Source organism: Manis pentadactyla, chromosome 2, assembly GCF_030020395.1.
Source record: "Manis pentadactyla isolate mManPen7 chromosome 2, mManPen7.hap1, whole genome shotgun sequence".
NCBI classification, from domain to species: domain Eukaryota; kingdom Metazoa; phylum Chordata; class Mammalia; order Pholidota; family Manidae; genus Manis; species Manis pentadactyla.
The window spans coordinates 92061360-92084612 of record NC_080020.1 but is presented as its reverse complement, the minus strand read 5'-3'; the positions used below and the strand labels follow the sequence as shown (position 1 = coordinate 92084612).

The following is a 23253-nucleotide window of genomic DNA, read 5'->3' as shown; positions in this document are numbered from 1 at the left end:
CAAAATCAAAAATGAACATGTTGGACTACATCAAACTAAAAAGCCTCTGTAAAGAACATCATCAGCAAAACAAAAGGCAACCTACAGTATGGAGAATATATTTTAAATGATTTATCCAATAAGAGGTTAACATCCAAAATATATAAAGAACTCATATGCCTCAGCACCAACAAAACAAAAACCTGATTAAAAAATAGGGTGTAGTACCTGAACAGACATTTTTCCAGGAAAGAAATACAGTTGGTCAACAGGCACATGAAAAGATGCCATATTGCTAATCATCAGGGAAAGGCAAATCAAACAACAATGAGTTATCACCTCACACCAGTCAGAATAGCCATTATCCAAAGACAAGAAATTTCAAGTGTTAATGAGGATGTGGGAAAAAGGGAACCCTCCTACACTGTTGGTGGCAATGTAAATTGGTGCAGCCACTATGAACAGCAGCATGGAGTTCCTCAAAAAACTAAAAGTGGAAGTACCATACAACTAGGAATTTACTTGAAGAAAATTAAAGCACTGATTTGAAAAGATATATGCTCCCCTGTGTCTATTGCCACATTATTCACAACAGCCAAAGAATGGAAGCAGCTAAAGTGCCCATCAATAGGTGAAGGGATAAAGAAGAGGTGATACATATACACAATGGAATATTATTCAGTCATAAAAAGAAAGAAATCCTGCCATTTGTGACATGAATGGACCTAGAGGGTATTACACTAAGTGGAATAAGCCAGGTGGAGAAAGACAAATACCATATGATTTCTCTTATTTGTGTAATCTAAAAACAAAACAAAACAAAATGAACAAAATAGTAGACTCACAAGACACTGACAAGTGACTGGTGGTTACCATGGAGAAGGGGTTGGGGTTGGAGAGGAAGGAGAAGGGGGATGAATGAGCACAAAATTTCTCAATTATAATATAAGTTGTTTGTGGGGATGGTAGTACAGCATGGAGAATACAGTCAGTGATTCTGTATCATATTTCTATGTTGACAGATAGTAACTGCAGTAGTAGGGGTAAGGATCTAATAATATGGGTAACTGTTGAACCACTGTGTTGTATAATTGAAACCAATGTAGGATTGTATATCAACAATACTTCAGTTAAAAAATAAAAATAAATTTAAAAAAAGGAATCTAATATTTATCAAACTTTTACTATAGACCAGTAATTTACATGTATTAATTAATCTAATCCTCATAAAAGCCCAATGAATTAGATACTTGCATTATCATTTTACAATGGAATTTGTCAGTTTTTCTAATGCATAATCTATTTAATACTTTATCAAGTAACAGTATCAGTGAGATGATTTTTCATCTGATTTTGATTAGAAATTATAATCATCCCATCCCATTTATTGTAAACATCTATTCATTCCCTCCCCACTTAAAAAAAGTTTTTTAAGTTAACTTATTGAGTAATGATCATTATCCACTTTACCTATAAAAACTTCTTTCTTAAGCCACCTGGCGTCAACATAGCCTTCAGGAGTTCAAAGCTAGAAATTTTGTAATCCAGTATCTTCCTACACTGCTGTCTTTTTCCATTCTTCCACCAATAAAGGAAATTAGCATTAATGAGGACACTTTTAGAGTAAAGGGACACTATTAGTAATCATATCAGGACACCAAGAGTGAACTGGAGAAACCAGTGTGTATGATCTCCCTGCTCATAATACTTCATCTTTTGTGCCATGTGTACTCTCAGCTCTACTGTCTTCTACAACTAGGCTGTTAATACCATTACTTCTTTGACCCAAACAACTGAAATTTTTTAATCTGAAGAAACTAAGGCCTATAAGTAATAAATAAATCCTTTTGAACAAAATAACCCACATATTTTTAAAATAGTAATATTAACTATTTCCAATAACAAACTTACCTATTCCCAGTCTATATTTGTTAAGACATTTTTGAAAAGGCATATAAACTCTTTTTGGGAATATTTGTGCTTATATATTAGGGTAATATTTGAACATGAAAAAAATTATTCCCACTTCCCCTTCTCTCCTATACAAACAGAAAGGCCCTTTGCTCTTAAAATACTGACAGTTAGTCTTAAAAAGCTGTTGGCACTGAAATTCTTTTATTATCCTCTCTGTAATAGAATGCCCACAAGTTTGGTTCCAGGCAGTCCATTGGAATGAGGGAAGATAAATGGGATTAATTTTCTTCTGTTTAGGTAACATTAAAGTTTATAAGCTTTACTAATATTTAATGAGGACTTGGACACTGGCATTCTTATGTGTTAAGATGGTATGTAATGTTAGCTGGAAAACTAGAAATGTGACAATACAGAAGGACTGATTTCATTTGTTTCTTGTCCATATGTTGACATATACAGAAGTTAACATAAGCCCAGTTAAACAGATTCTGGATTATATTATCTAGTTTTAAATAAACTACCAGTATAAAATAGACTAGGGACCTAATTAAACAATCTAAAAATAAATCAGATTGAAGAGGAAACAAAACTAAACAAAAAAATAGAGGAGCCAACATATCATAATATAAGCTTTCTGTAAGCTATAAAAATCAGTAATTAAAAAAGGAAATAGTATAGGAAGTCAGCCAAAAACATTAGAAATTCATCAAAAACCTATTTGAAATATGGGTGGCTAGTTTGTTCTAAAATAAAATTTTATCTTTATCCCATCCTTCTTACATGTTTTAAATCTATATAATACAAGTAAACAATCTACAAATAAACACTGAAAAATATTAAATATTGATGAAATAATTTGAAGAAGACACAACTAAATAAAAAACTATTTTATGTTCATTGATTAGAAGAATTAATATTGTTAAGATGTCCAATAAAAAGCATTATAAAGCAATACAAAGATTCAATGCAATCCCTAAAATACCAGTGGCATTTTTTACAGAAATAGAAAAAATTCTAAAATTTCATATGGGACCACAAAAGACCCCAAATAGCTAAAGAATTTTGAGAAAGAGCAGAATGGAATACATCACACTTCCTGATTTCAAATTATACTGCAAAACCATAGTGATCAAATCAGTGTCAAATAGCATAAAAACAAACTCATAGACCAACAGAACACAATAGAAAGCCCAGAAATAAACCCACATATAAACAATCAACTAACTCCCAATAAAATTGCCAAGAATACACAATAAATTATACTGGAAAAACTGGTTTGCTAGATATAAAAAAATGAAATCAGACCCTTATCTTACAACATACCCAAAAGTCTACTCAATATAGATTAAAGTTTTAACTATAAGAACTGAAACCATAATACTCTACAAGAAAACATAAAAGGTAAGCTCCTTGACACTGGCCAGTGATTTTTTGGAAATGACCACAAAAGCTCAGGCAATAAACAAGTGGAATTATATCAAACTAAAAGCTTCAGCACAGCAAAGGAAACAAAATGAGAAGACAACCCACAGACTGAAAGGAAAATATGCAAATCATGTATCTGATAAGAAATACTAGAAACTTACTAAGAGAATAGACCTCAGGTACTCTCACAACAACAAAGGTAATTATTTGAGATGGATATGTTAATTAGCTTGATGAAATAATCACCTCACTATATATATGTACGTGAAATCATTGTTTTATACCTTAAATATATACAAAAGAGACATCACAATTTGTGATTGTTCTTGATCAAAGAAGTTGACTTTAAATAAAATACTAATATCCAGGTGAATGCATATTACCTTGCCATCAGAATAGCAGTCTGATCTAGAGCATAATGTCAAAAATTACTGAACTTTTGACATGGTTGAACCAGAATCTGCTTCCAAGCTTGAGCCTCACAGAATTTTCATCACTAGAATTACTAGCAAGTACCAGAATTACATCTTTTCTGCTCAGTTTATTGTATTGTTCTAACACTAATAAACACAGATACTTAAAATAGACAGTAGATAAAAAGCAAAGATTAATATTAGGTTATCAGTCTTTAGAAAATTAAATTTATTTCTTAGAGGTCTTTGAAATTATACATTGGTCAGCCAACAAAAATGGGTTGCCCTCAGGAAAGTTTATACTCAAGCTCTAAATAATTAGCATATGTGTCTCAAAGAAAAAAACAGAATTTCACAAGATGTAATATTTCTCTAATGTCATATTAATTTAGTCACAAATGGACAATTTCTTACTTTGGAGATTTGCTTTTTACATACCAACCAATATCCTTAAGTAGGCCCTTGCTTTGAAATTTTTTTCAAAGGAATACCTTATCTAGTTTATTCAGTGCTCAAACAAAATAAGACATTTTTCTCATAGAATTTTGCTCAAACAACTGAAAAAACTTCTTGAGATATAAGATATAAGGTTAAGTTGGCAATCAGAAGTTATGAACAGTAGTTATTAACAATAGTCATAAAAATAAAACATGAATGTTTAAATTTAGAAAATGCTCTCATTTGAAAATAATTACATTTGATCTCCACATAATGTTTAATTAAGTAATCAGATGGCATAGATGAGACATCTAAGTCCCAAACAGACAATAAATTGGCGCAAGTAACATAACAAGGATAGTCTCCTGACTCCGTCTCTCATGGTCTTTGATAATTTTATTGTCTCTGTCCTTAAAATTCCTAACTAAGAGAGACTTCTGATAGTTGCTTATCATTGAAAAAAAAAACAATCAGACATAAAACATTACTCAGTGAAATCAAGATACACTGTGTTCACGGTACCTGTGTTCAGAATAAAGCCTCCTTTCTGAGCATGTATCTGAATTTAATGAGCTTCAAATAATATGTTCATACATCTTCTAGGTTTCCACAGACGTGCAGCTCCAGTTACAAGGCAGTTCCCACATGGTGCACATAGGATGGATTATCTGCACTTTGAGGATGATAGCCGTGGATGGTGGTTTGACATGGATATGGTGATCATCTATATTTATTCAGTGAACTGGGTCATTGGATTCATTGTTTTCTGCTTTCTTTGCTATTTTTTCTTTCCGTTTTAGGAATTTTCATACCTTACTATAGTTGAACAATCACAAATGATGTAGATAACCATTACTTAAACATTTTCTAAATGTCTTTGAAGTTTTTATAATGTTGCATTATATAAATTGTGGTGTTTATAGAAAGTCTGAGAGTAATGGACTTATTTATTATGTTTTTAATGTAATAAACTAAACTCTATTCAAGAGGTAATATATCTAGCACCTGGCAACAAAGCACTACTGATTTCGTAGTTCTTGGTTTAGGATTTGTGGGCTCTAATTTTACATCACTTTTATGCTTATCTTGATTGTAAAGACTGAGATTTTCCCTCTACTTAAAAATAGTCAAAATACAAAATGAAATAATCTGAACATATAGTATCTTTATTGCTAACATATTTAGTCAACTACCACTTATTCTCAGGCAAATTATGTGCATTAAAGATAAACAATATTCTCTGGGAATTAATCTAGCAGGGTATATTCAGTTTTGGTTTCTAATTATCTCTACTTATATCTTCTATTACCAAGAAAGCTGACTGTCCTTTTTTTACAGACCTAATAATTGTGTTAGTGCAATAATTTTAATTACTATAAGAACAGAATAGTAAATACAGAACAAAAACTGAGACTAGCCCCCACCAGTAGACACATACAGAAATATATTAAAACTTTTTGAACTTCAGGATTACTCACCTAAAGAAATAAAAAGTTAACTAACTTTCAGTAGTCTAACAAGAGCAATGCATGTCCAAAATGTAATTAATTTAGTAATTCATTTAACTCAAGGTTATCAAGTATATTGTACATGCACAATAAAGAATGACTTCTGAATTTTTTTAATTGTTATCAAATGATTTAATGCATGGAATAAGAAATAGGCTTATGGTTTACAGAAAGGAAACATGAAATTTTTGTTTATTATTATAGTAATCCTTGGAATTAGTTTTTATCTTAATAAAAAAATAGGAAATCTGAATTATCTCAAATGGGAAGGAATTGGGCCAGGTATCCCAACTTTAAGAGTAAAAAAATTAAAACAGAGAGAATTAAGCTTATTTATTTCAGTCACTCAAGATGGTCTTTGTGTAACTCGACAAAAGTTTTGATTATGAACTATTCATCCATTTCTACACTATAATGTCATATCTGATAATGTAATAGGCATATCTTTTCATAAATTAACTGAACCTCTCATGGCACTAAAAATTTTATCGCCATCTAAACAAATTGGGATTAATCAGGCTTCAACATTTCAGTCTATGATAAGTCCAGACTTGGCCTAATTACTTCTGACTGTATTTGAATAAAAACACTTAACTGACAGTATGTGGTGTTCTAAGAAATATGGAAGAATGGTACAGATTTTTATTCTAATACTGTTGTTATAGTATTTAAAATTACATCTGTAAAGGAAAACAATAGCATAGAAATCATCAAATCCAGAAAGCAGAAAACTAAATACATTTTAGAAGCACAGAGATAAATTTTTGCTCATATGTGATAATAAAATATATAAATAAATTATGCTTGAAGTCTAGTGACATGTAACTGATACCATGGTGAAACAATATTGTCAGCAAAGCTTGGTATTACCTTAGAGAAATAAAATATCACTAATTTATTGCTCAAAGGAAACATAATATAAGTAAAATATCACCTAAAATATATGCCATGACTGAAAAATTAACACATATATGGGAGGAGGCATATTTTAAGAACTTTAAAATAAATAGCAGCCATTTCCTAGGCAACTCCAGGCTAATAAGCTCTAGCAAATATGCCTTCATTCATTTTTAAATTACTTAAAAAGTTGATTACAACTACACATCAAGTAAAGTAAAATAAGTAGCATTATAGATATAGATTTCTGAGAAATAAAGTTGATTCCCAGTTATATTTATGCTAGTGATACATATCAGTTTATAAATGTTTATCTATAAACTTAATACAAAGATATATAGTACCCTTAAATAAAGGCAATACCCTTAAATATAAAATTCCCTTAAAAAAAAGAATAATCTGGAGAATCCTAAATGCATTGACTACATGCATCATGATTGATAACTATCTGAGAATTACATCATTTGGCATATAAAAATTAAAGGTAAATATGGAAAATAATTATAAATTTCTAATTTTACTTTAAAATATTTTTAAAACTTCATGCAAATAAAGCTAGCTAAAAGCTGCTAAATATAATATTAATAAGTAGAGCATTTCCAAGAGCTACCAGTTCATGAAAAGCTAGATAAAGCCTGAAAATGAATAGAAACCAGTCCAAATGGCCTATGTCTTCAAGAAATAAATGAATGAGAGTAAATTTTATCCTAATTTTTCTCCACTCAAAGAGAATTTCAAGAATTTCTATTCTACAACTTCCAACTACTCTGAGATTTCTACCATCTTAGTTTCCGTCCTTAGTTCCTAAAAGAATACAGTGGTAGAATAGACTATTTGTATGTGTGTGACAGTGTACTGTATAAATCTTTTTAAAACTTTTCTAACAACTTTGGTTATCTATGCAGACTTTACTAGAAATGGAAACAATACCTAGCTTCTGCTAGGCTATTAGGTCAACATGAACAAATAACTAAAAATACTTTTACCAAATATATAGGGCATTAGTGGATGATTCGGCTTAAAATATATGCTCTGCAGCAAATGTGAATTTTACTTTGGAGGTTTCCAGGAGAGCAATTTAAAAGAGGCAAGCAGAAATTCTCCAGAGTAACTGAAACCAAAGTATAAGAAACTCATTCATTGTAAGGTAACCAAGGTATAAGAAGCTGGAATTTTAAGGTATATTATAAATTTAAGACACGGTGGCAGAGAAAAAAAATGCATCCAAACAAGACTACTAAATCGAATGTTAAATTAAAAACATCAAACTGCAACTCATATGGGCAACTCTATATAATGTGCTTAAATGAATACAGCAGAAATTTTTTAATTTGTATTATATTCTACTGAATAACATACAGTATGGGCAAGATACAGTTTTTCACATTTTTAACAAGCATTTCCTGTGTTATTCAATCTTTCACAATTAGAATACATAAAAATTTTTTTACCAGTTTTCCTTTCCTTATGATGAATTTGCTATTTTTTTAATAGCTTTAAAACACATTATTAAAAAAATAATCACCAAGCACCTTCCTTGTCAGGAATTGTGTTTGTACTAGAAATATCTAATGAACAAAATTAAAACTCCACCATCAAGAATATTTTCATCTAGTTTGAAGAATAGTTAAATAGGAAATGACCACACAGAGGGATAAAAATTAGGAGAAAAATTAGTACATGGTGCTATGAGAGCAAAAAACAACTTTACTAAATCCAGGCCTTGAGGAGAAAAGTCCTTTCTCATCTCTAAATCTAAATCCTAAACAATCTTTCATTTTACTCCAATAATCTGATTATAGATATTTCCTGTATTCCCTTTAGCCTTTTTGTAATTTTGAGGTAAAGCTGAAAAGATGGGAAAAGGAAAAAACAATGAGTTTTATTCCTTAAGAGTTTGCCTTCTAAATTCACAACTCAGTCTTGCATGACCTTCCTGAAGGACTGTACTTTGGTTCCAGTACTTGCTGTCTGTTTTCCTCTCTTTCCCCATTCCCCTTGAGGTTTCAGAGTAAAAGACCTGACCTGTTTGGCACTCAGATTTATAGTTAGGATTAGCCCATCATTATTACTTAATTCATAAATAAAATGTAATGAATATATAGTAAAATTAGTATTCAACATTATCTAATTAGTACTAAAACCATGATTAGATACAGGTCTCCTAAATAACAGAATACTCTCCTTCTAAGCTTTGATGCAGTGGAAAAGTTCTAAGTCCAGCATCAAGATTAAGATAGAGTTACTCATAAAGTTAGCTAACATAAAGAAAGAAAACTAGCAATACATACTTTTTTTATCTTAAAAAACAAAAAAAATCAAATTATGCAAAATCTCAGGCCTCCAGTATGTCTCCAGATCACTAACATGGTAACCAATTCCCCTGATACTATATACACATACACACACTTCCCACAAATGGTCCTGATCAAAGACACAAACCGACACATACAATGAAAAAAAAATTACACTTGATTTATCATTGTAATTGGTACATTGGCAGAAAGGAAAAACTAGGCTGGCATGTAGTATTTTGCATTAAAATAGAGAAGTATTATAAAAGCAATATTAGTCTGAAGATATTTTTTAAAAAGAGGGAAAATTAAATGAGAGGCACATAGGACTGACTATGCGGCTATCTGCTGGCAGCGATGATGTGGGGATCAGCAGTGGTAACAGAGACTACAAGGAGAAGGTTCACCTAATGGAAGGATGCCAGAAATAAAGAAAACAGGGCTTCTGCAATAAGGTGGAGAGAAGAAACAAAGCTACACATACCTTTCTACTTTCCCTCTTCCAGTTTATGTAAAAAGAGAGACCAAAAGAAACCAGACTCAAGAAAAGAAAGAAAGATGGGAGGAAGGCAGGGAAGGAAGAAATTAGGAAAGGGAAAGAAAGAGAGAAGAAAGGAAGGGGGAAAAAATGAGGAAAAAAAGACCTTGACAGCATAAAATAACTTAGGTTGACCAATCACGGTCACACAATCATAATTTTCAATGTATCAATGGCATACCAACTAGTACATTTCTATAATCTAAGGGAGAAGGTTCCAGTTCTGGTAAATATTAGCACTCTCCTCTGTCTAGCCTATTGAATAAGCAGTAAAACCTGGACAAATTGAATGGAACAGGTATTTGAAAACTCTGAAAATGGTAGCAGGCAGATTCTGGGAAAAAACAAAATTTTAAATAACTGCCACACTGGCAGTGAGTTTACTATTTTTTAACTCAAACATCTCCCAGCCTAAACTCTATATACTGGAAGTAGACACCAGAGTACAGGCAGAGTGAGTTCCAGGAGACACCTTTTAGTTCTTGCCCAAGGAGTGAAAAGGGAACTCATGCTCAGAAAGTATGCTCTGGTCCCCCAGCCCCCATGTAATTCAGTGGTGGTAGCAACAGGAGCATGCGAAAATCAAAATCCTGAGAGAGAGGAGTCTTTTCTGTTTAGAGGAGCTGTGCTTTAATGGGAAAATGCCCACTGCCATTTTCTTCCCTCACACCCCTCTCCTCTGCTTCTTGGCCATAGATGCAGAGGCACTTGCAGAAGTGCACAGCAATATATGGTAACTAAAGTCCTAGTTTTCTCAATGGACAACTAAGAAGGAGAGCCTCAAGGAACTGCAAAGTCTGAGGGAAACTGTGGAGAGGTAGAAGCTCAGGACAAGCCACATAGTTGTTTATGAATTCCAAGGCTCACCTACTTCCTGCTCAGTGTGGAACTGATCCTATTCAGTATAACGATTACTGTGAAAACTCAGCCTATACAGCAGAGCTCAGGTCCAAGACAGGCCACTGGATGGCACACACGAAGGAAAGCTACATTGCGCTACAGAGACTGTGAAATGAACTGACGTTTAAAGCACAGCCTAAAGAGGAAAGCTGGAACCAACTGCCTGAGCCTAACCAGGTTGACTACCTGCTAAAACAAAACTATTAACATTCTCCACAAAACTGAAATGACATAGTCTTTTAAGATAAAATTCAAGATGTCTAGACTACTAGCCAAAAATATGAATAACTAGCTAAATCTCAAAGTGCATGGGAAAGATATTCAAAGGATGCCAATACAGAGATGACAAAGAGGTTGAAATTGTCAAAGATTTTAAAGTAGTATTGTAAAAATAACCCAGGATGCAGGGGGGACCTCGGTACCCTAATTCAAGCTCTACTACAAAGCCACAGTAAGCAAGACAATTTGGTACTGGCACAAGAACAGACCCACAGACCAGTGGAACAGAATAGAGAGTCCAGATATTAAACCAAACATATATGGTCAATTAATATATGATAAAGGAGCCATAGACATACAATGGAGAAATGAGAGCCTCTTCAACAGCTGGTGTTGCCAAACTGGACAGCTACATGTAAGAGAATGAAACTGGATCACTGTCTAACCCCATACACAAAAGTAAATTCGAAATGGATCAAAGACCTGAATGGAAGTCATGAAACCATCAAACTCTTAGAAAAAAACATAGGCAAAAATCTCTAGGACATAAACATGAGTGACTTCTTCATGAACATATCTCACTGGGCAAGGGAAACAAAAGCAGAAATGAAAAAGTGGGACTATATCAAGCTGAAAAGCTTCTGTACAGCAAAGGACACCACCAATAGAACAAAAAGGCATCCTACAGTATGGGAGAATATATTCATAAATGACAGATCCAATAAAGGGTTGACATCCAAAATATATAGAGAGCTCAAGCACCTCAACAAAAAAAAGCAAATAATCCAATAAAAAAATGGTCAGAGGAGCTGAACAGACACTTCTCCAAAGAAGAAATTCAGATGGTCAAAAGACACATGAAAAGGTGCTCCACATCACTAGTTATCAGAGAAATGCAAATTAAAACCACAATGAGATATCACCTCACACCAGTAAGGATGGCTACCATCCAAAAGACAAACAACAACAAATGTTGGCGAGGATGTGGAGAAAGGGGAACCCTTCTACACTGCTGGTGGGAATGTAAATTAGTCCAACCATTGTGGAAAGCAGTATGGAGGTTCCTCAAAAAACTCAAAATAGAAATACCATTTGACCCAGGAATTCCACTCCTAGGAATTTACCCTAAGAATGCAGCAGCCCAGTTTGAAAAAGACATATGCACCCCTATGTTTATCACAGCACTATTCACAATAGCCAAGAAATGGAAGCAACCTAATTGTCCATCAGTAGATGAATGCATAAAGATGTGGTATATATACACAATGGAATATTATTCAGCCATAAGAAGTAAACAAATCCTACCATTTGCAACAACATGGACAGAGCTAGAGGCTATTATGCTCAGTGAAATAAGCCAGGCGGAGAAAGACAAGTATCAAATGATTTCACTCATCTGTGGAGAGTAAGAACAAAGAAAAAACTGAAAGAACAAAACAGCAGCAGACTCACAGAACCTAAGAATGGACTAACAGTTACCAAAGAGAAAGGGACTGGGGAGGAGGGGTGGGAAGGGAGGATAAGGGAGATGGAAAAAAGAAAGGGGGCATTATGATTAGCATGTATAATATGGGGGTGGGCACAGGGAGGGCTGTACAACACAGAGAAGACAAGTAGTGATTCTACAACATCTTACTACACTGATGGACAATGACTATAATGGGGTATGTGGGGGAACTTGGTGATGGGGGGAGCCTAGTAAACATAATGTTCCTCATGAAGTTGTAGATTTATGATACCAAAATAAAAAAAATAAAAAATAACCCAGGAAACAATAAAAACAAATCTTCAAGCCAATGGGAAAATAAGAAGTCTCAGCACTGGAACAATACAAAAAAAATGAAAATTTTGCACTGAAGACAAAATAATCAAAATGTAAAACTCACTGGATAGCTTCAACAGCAGAATATAGATGATAGGAAGATGAGTCCGTGAACTACAAAATACATCAATAGAAATTAGTCAATCTGAACAACAAAGAGAGAAAAACATTTTTTTAAAAGAATGAACCCCCAGCATCCTCTGAGACTATAACAAAAGATCAAACATTTGTGTTATCTGACTTCTAGAAAGAGAGCGGAGTGTAGTGCTAAAAAAAAAAAAAAAAGTATTTTAAAGAAATAATGACTGGAAGCTTCGCAAATTTCATGAAAGACAGCGAGAATCGAAAAGCTCAACAAAACCCAAACGGAGAAATCCATAAAAATTATGTCCATGCACATCACAATCAAATGGCTAAAAATAAAATACAAAGAAAAACAACCAGAGAAAAGCAATGCTTCATATAAAAGTAATTTGAAAGACTGGAATTTCTCATCAGAAACCCTGGAGTCCAAAAGAGTGTGGAACAACATTTTAGAGAGCTGAAAGAAAAGAACTGTGAACTAAGAATTCTATATTCAGCCAAACTATTTTTTGGGGAATGAAGGTAAAATAAAGCCATTCTCAAATATAAGGAAAACTAAGGGAATTTATTACCAGCATAAAACTTTCAAAGGAATGCTAGAAGAACTTACCTAGACAAAAGGGGAATGATACCAGAATGTAAATGTGGAATATCAACAATGAAGGAAAAGTAATAGAAATGGAAACTATCTGGAGAAATAGACGATTCTTCTCCTCTTGAGTTCTTTAAAATATATATAACAGCTGAAAGCAAAAATTGTAAAAATGTTGATGAGATTTATAACTAGTTCATAACTAGATATAATACATAAGACAACTATAACATTAACAGGAGAGTGTATATAGTAATAAATGGGTGGTAAGGTTTCTTCATTCCTCTTTAAGTGGCAAAATACTGATTCTAAATTGTCTTTAAGAAGTTAAATATGCATATATTAAGCCCTAAAGCAACCACTAAAAATCATAAAGAGATACAGTGAAGACACCACACTTGAAAACAGAACACTAAAAAAATTAACTAACCAAAAATCAGACAGGAAAAGCAAAACAAAGGAATGACAAACACATAAGACAAAATACTACTAACATTTTAGACATACTTCAAACATGTCAATAAATAGATTAGATGCAAATACTCTAAAAATACAAAAGAAGAGACAGAGACTGTGAAATGCGTTTTTTTAAGGTATTATTGATATACATTCTTATGAAGGTTTCACATGAAAAAATAGTGTGGTTACTACATTTACCCATATTATTAAGTCCCAACTGATACCCCAATGCAGTCAGTGTCCATCAGTGTAGTAAGATGCCACAGATTCACTGTTTGCCTTCTCTGTGCTACACTGTTGTCCCCGTGACCCACCCACACCATGTGTACTAAACATAATACCCCTCAATCCCCATCTCCCTCCCCACCCACCCTCCCACACCCCTCCCCTTTGGTAAAAACTAGTCCCTTCTTGGAGTCTGTGAGTCTCCTGCTATTTTGTTCCTTCAGTTTTACTTCATTGTTACACTCCACAAATATGGGAAATCATTTGGCACTTGTCTTTGGCTGGCTTATTTCACTGAGCATAATATCCTCCAGTTCCATCCATGTTGTTGCAAATGGTAGGGTTTCTTTCTTTCTTATGGCTGAATAGTATTCCATTGTGTATATGTACCACCTCTTCTTTATCCATTTATCTACTGATGGACACTTAATTGCTTCTATATCTTTGCTATTCTCAATAGTGCTGCAATAAACATAGGGGTGCATAAGTCTTTTTGAGTCTGAGAAGTTGTACTCTTTGGGTAAATTCTAAAGAGTGGGACTCCAGGTCAAATGGTATTTCTATTTTTAGCTTTTTGAGGAACCTCCATATTTCTTTACACAATGGTTGAACTAGCTTACATTCCCACCCGTAGTGTTATGAGGGTTCCGTTTTCTCCACATCCTTACCAGCATTTGTTGTTCTTAGTCTTTTCGATGCTGGCCATCCACTGGTGTGAGGTGATATCTCACTGTGGTTTTAATTTGCATTTCCCTGATGATTAGTGATGTGGAGCATCTTTCCATGTGTCTGTTGGCCATCTGAATTTCTTCTTTCAACAATTGCCTCTTCATATCCACTGCCCATTTTTAAATTGGGTTATTTCCTTTTTTGGTGTTGAGACATGTGAGTTCTTTATATATTCTGGATGTTAACCCCTTTTCGGATATTTCATTTACAAATATATTCTCCCATACTGTAGGATGCCTTTTTGTTCTGTTGATGGTGTCCTTTGCTGTACAGAAACTTTTTAGTTTAATGTAGTCCAATTTGTTCATTTTTGCTTTTGTTTCCCTTGCTCAAGGAAATGCATTCAGGAAGAAGTTGCTCATCCTTATAGTCAGGAGATTTTTGCCTATGTTGTCTTCTAAGAGTTTTATGGTTTCATGACTTACATTCAGATCCTTGATCCATTTCAAGTTTATTTTTGTGTATAGAGTTACACAATAATCCAGTTTCATTCTCTTGCATGTAGCTGTCCAGTTTTGCCAACACCAGCTGTTGAAGAGGCTGTCATTTCCCAATTGTATGTCCATAGCTCCTTTATCATATATTAATTGACCATATATGGTTGGGTTTATATCAGGACTCTCTAGTCTGTTCCATTGGTCTATGGGTCTGTTCTTGTGCCAGTACCAAATTGTCTTACTTACTGTGGCTTTGTAGTAGAGCTTCAAGTTGGAGAGCATAATTCCCCCAGCTTTATTCTTCTTTCTTATGATTGCTTTGGCTATTTGGGGTATTTTATGGTTCCACATGAATTTTAGAACGATTTGCTCTAGCTCACTGAAGAATATCTGTTGGTATTTTGATAGGAATTGCATTGAATCTGTGTATTGCTTTAGCCAGGATGGCCATTTTGACAATATTAATTCTTCCTAGCCAAGAGCATGGAATGAGTTTCCATTTGTTAGTGTCCTCTTTAATTTCTCTTAAAAGTGTCTTGTAGTTTTCAGAGTATAAGTCTTTCACTTCCTTGGTTAGGTTTATTCCTGGGTATTTTATTCTTTTTGATGCAACTGTAAATGGAATGGTTTTCCTGATTTCTCTTTTGGCTAGTTCATTGTTAGTGCATAGGAATGCAACAGATTTCTGTGTATTAATTTTGTATCCTGCAACTTTGCTGAATTAAGATATTAGATGTAGTAGTTTTGGAGTGGATTCCTTAGGGTTTTTTATGTACAATATCATGTCATCTGCAAACAGGGACAGTTCTTCCTTACCAGTCTGGGTGCCTTTTATTTCTTTGTGTTGTCTGATTGCCATGGCTAGGACCTCCAGTACTATGTTGAATAGAAGTAGAAAGAGTTGGCATCCTTGTCTTGTTCCTGATCTTAAAGGAAAAGCTTTCAGCTTCTTGCTGTTAAGTATAATGTTGGCTGTGGGGTTGTCATATATGGCCTTTATTATGTTGAGGTATTTGCCCTCTATACCCATTTTGTTGAGAGTTTTTATCATGAATGGATGTTGAATTTTGTCAAATGCTTTTTCAGCATCTATGGAGATGATCATGTGGTTTTTGTCCTTTTTGTTGACTTAGTGGATGATGTTGATGGATTTTCAAATGTTGTACCATCTTTGCATCCCAGAAATAAATCCTATTTGATCATGGTGGATGACCTTTTTGATGTATTTTTTAATTTGATTTGCTAGTATTTTGTTGAGTATTTTTGCATCTATGTTCATCAGCAATATTGGTCTCTAATTTTCTTTTTTTGTGGTGTCTTTCCCTGGTTTTGGCATGAGAGTGATGCTGGCCTCATAGATTGAGTTTGGAAGTATTCCCTCTTCTCTTTGGAAACTTTAAGGAGGACGGGTATTAGGTCTTCACTAAATGTTTGATAAAATTCAGCGGTGAAGCCATCTGGTCCAGCGGTTTTGTTCTTAGGTAGTTTTTTGATAACCAGTTCAATTTCATTGTTGATCATTGGTCTGTTCAGATTTTCTGCTTCTTTATGGGTCACCTTGGATGGTTGTATTTTTGTAGAAAGTTGTCCATTTCTTCTAGGTTATCCAGTTTGTTAACATATCATTTTTCATAGTATTCTCTAATAATTCTTTCTTTTTCTGTGGTGTGCATAGTGATTTTTCCTTTCTCATTTCTGATTCTCTTTATGTGAGTAGACTCTCTTTTTTTCTTGATAAGTCTGGCTAGGGGGTTATCTATTTTGTTTATTTTCTCAAAGAAATAGCTCTTGCTTTCATTGATTCTTTCTATTGTTTTATTCTTCTCGATTTTATTTATTTCTGCTCTAATCTTTATTATGTACCTCTTTCTACTGACTTTGGGCTTAATTTGTTCTTCCTTTTCTAGTTTCATTAATTGTGAGTTAAGACTGCTCATATGGGATTGTTCTTTCCTGAGGTAGGCCTGTATTGCAATATACTTTCCTCTTAGCATGGCCTTCGCTGCATGTCACAGATTTTGCGGTGTTGAATTATTGTTGTCATTTGCCTCCATATATTGCTTGATCTCTGTTTTTATTTGGTCATTGATTCACTGGTTATTTAGGAGCATGTTGTGAAGCCTCCATGTGTTTGTGGGATTTTTCTTTTTTTTTGCATATTTTATTTCTAGTTTCATATCTTTGTGGTCTAAGAAACTGGTTGGTACAATTTCAGTCTTTTTGAATTCACTGAGGCTCTTTTTGTGGCCTAGTATATGATCTATTCTTGAAAATGTTCCATGTGCATTTGGGATAAATGTGTATTCTGCTGCTTTTGGGTGTAGAGTTCTGTAGATGTCTGTTAGGTCCATTGTTCTAATGTGTTGTTCAGTGCCTCTGTCTCCTTACTTATTTTCTGCCTGGTTGATCTGTCCTTCAGAGAGAGTGGAGTGTTGAAGTCTAGAATGAATGAATTATATTCTATTTCCCCTTTTAATTCTGTTAGTATTTGTTTCACATATGTAGGTGCTCCTGTGTTAGGCACATAGATATTTATAATGGTTATATCTTCTTGTTGGATTGACCCCTTAATCATTATGTAATGTCCTTCTTTGTCTCTTGTGACTTTCTTTGTTTTGAAGTCTATTTTGTCTCATTTGAGTACTGCAACTCCTGCTTTTTTCTCCCTATTAGTTGCATTAAATATCTTTTCCATCCCTTCACTTTTAGTCTGTGTATGTCTTTGGGTTTAAAGTGACTCTCTTGTAGGCAGCTATAGATGGGACTTGTTTTTTTATCCATTCAGTGACTCTGTGTCTTTTGATTGGTGCATTCAGTCCATTTATATTAAGGATGACTATGGATAGGTATGTACTTACTGCCACTACAGGCTTTAGATTTGTGATTACCAAAGGTTCAAGGTTAAGTTCCTTACTAAGAGTCTAACTTAACTCACTTAATATGCTATTACAAACACAATCTAAAGGTTCCTTTTTTCTCCTCCTCCATTCTTTATATATTAGGCATCATATTCTGTACTCTTTGTCTATCCCTTGATTGACTTTGGGGATAGTTGATTTACTTTTGCATTTGCTTAGTAATTAACTCTTCTACTTTCTTTACTGTGGTTTTATTACCTCTGATGACAGCTATTAAACCTTAGGAACACTTCCATCTATTGCAGTCCCTCCAAAATACACTGTAGAGATGGTTTCTGGGAGGTAAATTTTCTCACCTTTTGCATATTTGGAAATTATTTAATCCAGCCTTTGAATTTAAATGATAATCTTGCCAGGTAAAGTATTCTTGGTTCAAGGCCCTTCTGCTTCATTGCATTAAATACATCATGCCTCTCCCTTCTGGCGTGTAAGATTTCTGCTGAGAAGTCTGATGTTAGCCTGATGGGCTTTCCTTTGCATGTAATCTTATTTCTGTCTCTGGCTGCTTTTAACAGTCTGTCCTTATCCTTGATTTTTGCCATTTTAATTACTATATGTCTTGGTGTTGTCTTCCTTGGGTCCCTTGTATTGGGAGATCTGAGCACCTCCATGGCCTAAGAGACCATCTCCTTACCCTGATTGGGGAAGTTTTCAGCAACTACCTCCTCAAAGACACGTTCTATCCCTTTTTCTCTCCTCTTCTTCTTCTGGTACTCCTACAATGTGAATATTATTCCTTTTGGATTGGTCACACAGTTCTCTCAATATTCTTTTATTCTTAGAGATCCTTTTTCTCTATGTGCCTCAGAGTCTTTGTATTCCTCTTCTCTAATTTCTATTTCATTTATTATCTCCTCCACCATATCTAATCTGCCATTAATACCCTCCATTTTGCTCTTCAACAATTGGATCTCTGACCAGAGTTCATTCCTGAGTTCTTGAATATTTTTCTTTACCTCCATGAGCATGTAATGATTTTTATTTTGAAATCCCTTTCAGGAAGATTCATGAGGTTGATTTCATTTGAATCTTTCTCAAGTGTTGTATTTATAATTTTACTTTGAACCAGGTTTCTTTCATGTTCTATATGGTATATGGTGCCTTCTAGTGCCCAGAAGCTCTACTCTCTGGAGCTACTCAGCCCCTGAAGCAATGTCGGGGGTCACAGGAGAATGGTAGTGGTGCCTAGAGGGAGTAAAGAGCTGTTTCTTCCTTCCCAGCTGCTATGCCTGCCTCCACAGCCAAAACCAGTGGGCCAAGCACACAGGTATAAGTCTCTATGCTTTGTGTTTGTAATTGCTGTAGACAAGGCTTCCCTCTGGCTGGCCTAACACTAGGATAGGGTTTGCCAGTTTGCAAGCCAGGTGGGGCTGGCTGGGAGAAAGGCGCAGTAGGCTGCATATTATGGTCCTTCAAGCTGTGCAGCCAGCCATGGAGCTGGAGCGCCTGAAGATGGAGAAAGCTCCCATTTTGCTGGGCAGAGTGCACCCGGGCAATTTTGTCCACCTGTCCTTTCTCCTGAGCAGTAAGCTCTGTGCACTCCTTGCCCGTTAGCAGTCCTCTTACTGTTAGGAAGTCTCTCAGACTTCCCTCCTTTCTTTTGTCCCAGAGCAGCCAGATATGGATCCCTGCTTTCCACAAGCGGCTGGAATCTCAGTCTCTCCAGGAATTCTGCCTGTCTTAGCTTTCCAACCCCATAATCACTAGAGTACCATGAAAGTACCATGAAATGTAGGTTTGTGTTCCCATAGGAGATCTCCAGAGTTAGGTATTCAGCAGTCCCAGGCCTCCACTCTCTCCCTGCTCTGTTTCTCTTCCTCCCACCAGTGAGTTGGGGTGGAGGAAGGGCTTAGGTCCATCCAGGCCATGGCTTTGGTATGTTACCCTGTTCCATGAGGTTTATTCTGTTCTCCAGGTGAATGCAGTTTGGTGCGGCCCTCTTTCCTATTTTTTCAGGATTAGTTTTATTAATTATATTTTTGTATTATATGCTGTTTTAGGAGAAAGCCTATGTCTCACCTCTCATGCCACCATCTTTAATCCTCTCTGGATTTTTTCTTTAAGACACTTCTCCTTTAAGAGTGAGGGAGAAATTAAAACAGTCCCAGGTAAACAAAAGCTGAGGAAGTTTGTTAGCACTAGACCTGCCTGCAAGAAAATGAAAGGACACTACCTGCAACTCAAAGCTGTATGATGAAATAAAGAGCTCATAAGGATAAATGTGTGGGCAATTATAAAGCTAGTATTATTGTAACAATGGTTTGTACCTCCACTTTCTGTTTTATACATGCTTTAAAATACTACTATACATTTTAAAAATTATTAGTCTAAAAGGTAGTAATACTGTAACTTTGGTTTATAACTCCACAGATTGTCTACATAATTTAAGAGACTAATGCATTTAAAGTAATTATTAGTTTTTATTTTGGGGTACAAAGCATATATAATTTTGTGTCACCAACAAACCAAAAAGGGTGGGGCTGGAACTGTAAAAGAGCAGTTTTTGTATGTTGTTGAAAATAAGCCAGTGTAAATTCAAATTAGTTTTATAAATTTAGGATGTTAAATGTAATCCCCATGGTAACGACAAGGAAAATAACCATGGAGTGTGCAGGAAAGGAAATAAGACAGAAATTAAACATTTCCCTACAAAAAATAAACTAAATGCTAAAGAAAACAGTAATGCAGGAAATGAACAAAAGAGCTACTTGGCATTTAGGAAACAAATAGCAAAATGATGACAGGAGTCCAGTAAGTCCTTATCAGTAATTACTTTAAATGTAATGGATTATTAACATCATAAAAACAAATAATCTAATTTTAAAAATGGGCAGAGGACCTGAACAGACATTTTTCAAAAAAAGACATGTAGATAGCCTATAGAATAGTTGAGGATATGGAGAAAAGGGAACTCTTGTAATACTGCTGGTGGGAATGTAAACTGGTGTAGCCACTATAGAAAGCTGTATGGAGGTTCCTCAAAAAATTAAAAATAGAACTACCATATAATCTGGTAATTCCACTCTGAATATATATCCAAAGGAAATGATATCATTATCTCAAAAAAGATATCTGTACTCTCATGTTGACTGCAGCATTATTCACAGTAGCCAAGGTACAGAAACAACCTAAGTATCCACTGATAACTGAATGGATAAAGGAAATGTGGTATATACCTGAAAGGGAATATCATTCGGCCTTAAAACAGAAGGAAATCCTGCCACAATATGGATGAACCTGGAAGGAATTATGTTAAGTGCAATAAGCCAGACAGAGAAAAATAAATACTGCATGTTAATCACATATGTGGAATCTAAAAATAAACAGTCAAACTCAGAAACAGAGCAGACAAGTAGTTGTCAAAGGATGGGAGAAAGGGGAATAGGAAGCAGTTGATAAAAGCATTCTTAAAATCTAATGAATAACATGGTAACTGGTTGATAACAGTATTGTATAATTGAAATTTGCTAAAAGAATATAACTAAATGTTCTCACAAGAAAAAAAGATAAATATGTGAGATGATGGATGTGTTAACTCATGGTGGGAATCCTTTCACAATGACATGCATATCAAATGATGATGTACACTAAATACCTTATGGTTTTGTCATTTATACCTCAATAAGACCAAAAAAAAAAGAAAATGTGATAACACACACACACATACACAAATACATAGATACATACAATGGAATATTAATCATCCATAAAAAGAAAGAATGTTTTCCTGTGCAACATATATGAACCTGGGAGGCATTATGGTAAGTGAAATAAGCCAGAGAGCCAAATACTGTATGGTATCACTTTTATAAGTAGAATCTAGAAAATAAGAAATCATTGAACTCATAGAAACATAGAGTGGAATGGTGGTTGCCAGGGATCTGGGGAGTGGGAGAAATGAGACACTATTGGTCAGAAGGAGAAAACATATGCAAACCATGTATCTCACATAGGACTCATATACAGAATGCATGAAGAACTCTTAAAACTCAACAGTAAAAAAAGAAAAAAACTATTAGAAAAATGACAACAAAAATGTATAAATACTTGTTTCACCAAAGAAGAATTACAGGTGGTATATAAGCACTTTAAAAGATTTTCAAAATCATTATCTATTAAAGAAATTAAAAACACAGTATCACTACACACCTATTAGAACAGATAAAATAAAAAATATTGACACTACAAAATGTTAGTCAGCTGTAGAGGAACTGAGGTCTCCCATACACTTGTGGTGGGAGCTGTATACCCACTCAGAAAATAGTTTGGCAGTTTCTTAAGAAAGTAAACATACATTTAGCATATGCTCCAGCAATTGCATTCCCCAGCATTTATGGCAGAGAACTGAGGATTTACATTCATGCAAACACTGTCACAGATACTTATAGCAGATTTTTTGTAATAGCCAAAAACCAAAAGTAACCAAAATGTCCTTCATTGGTGAATGGTTAAGCAAACAATGGTACATCCATACCTGGAATACTATTCAGTAATGAAAAGTATAATAGAGAAATACTGTTTTGCCACTACCTATGAATCTATAATTGTTGTAAATAAAATATTTAAAAAATAAAATCTGAAAAGAATGACCATTTTTCATTTGAGATGATATAGATCTTATTATTTCCTAATTATCTTTAATTTTTTTGTATTTCAAAAAACAATTTCAAAGACATAACTGAAAAAAATACCATATGAAATGTACACTTAAATTCAGATTCATCAGTCATTGTTTTTTATAAATGGTGCCAAATGAGAGAATCTGAGAGTGCCTATATTAGTTTGCTGGAGCTTTCTTAACAAAATACGACAAACCAAGTGGCCTAATCAACAGTAACTTACTGTCCTACGGTTCTGGAGGCAAGAAGTCTGGGTACGGCAGTACTGCTGCCTTCTGAGGACTGGTGGGGGAGTCTCTTCCGTGCCCCTCCTCTGGCTGCTCTGGTTTGCCAGTAAACACTGGAAATTTCTTGGCCATGGACTTCTGCACATGCATGCCTGTGTTCAGATTTCCCCTTTTTATAAGGACACCATTCATATCAGCTGAATATGAACTGAGCAACAACCATATTTCTAAGTAAAGTCATGCTCTGAGGCTCTGGGCTTTAAGACTTTAACATAGGAATTTGATGAAGGAACATGATTCAACCTGTAAACAGTGCCTCACCTCTGTTCCAAAGATAATTGAAAAATCAAGAAAAAAAAATGCATAGGTAAATGGAGTTTATTTGGGTCATGTGTTACTTACCAACTTTTAGGCTTTGACATTTTAAACCAAGAGAGACCATTGAAAGAAAAGACCTTTATAGCTGATGAAAATTAATCAGCAAATTTAATGGCATTCAGAGGAATTTATGCCTCTTTTTCTCCTTCCTTCCTTCCACAAATATTTTAGCATACCTAATGTGTGCCAAGTATTATCCTAGGAACTGGGAATATAAAACAAAAATCTTCGCCCTCAC

General features: G+C 34.5%; 1 protein-coding gene across 2 annotated transcripts in view; it reads left to right on the top strand.

The window, feature by feature from the left end:
• Positions 1-8092, top strand: part of RNF180 (ring finger protein 180) — a 174014-nt gene extending 165922 nt beyond the window's left edge. For both annotated transcript variants that reach the window (XM_036887897.2, XM_057494891.1), the window contains exon 8: positions 4773-8092. In XM_036887897.2, the coding sequence (XP_036743792.2) occupies positions 4773-4969 (197 nt within the window). In that variant the 3' untranslated portion in view covers positions 4970-8092. The remainder of the gene's footprint in view (positions 1-4772) is intronic.
• Positions 8093-23253: the final 15161 nt, after the last annotated feature.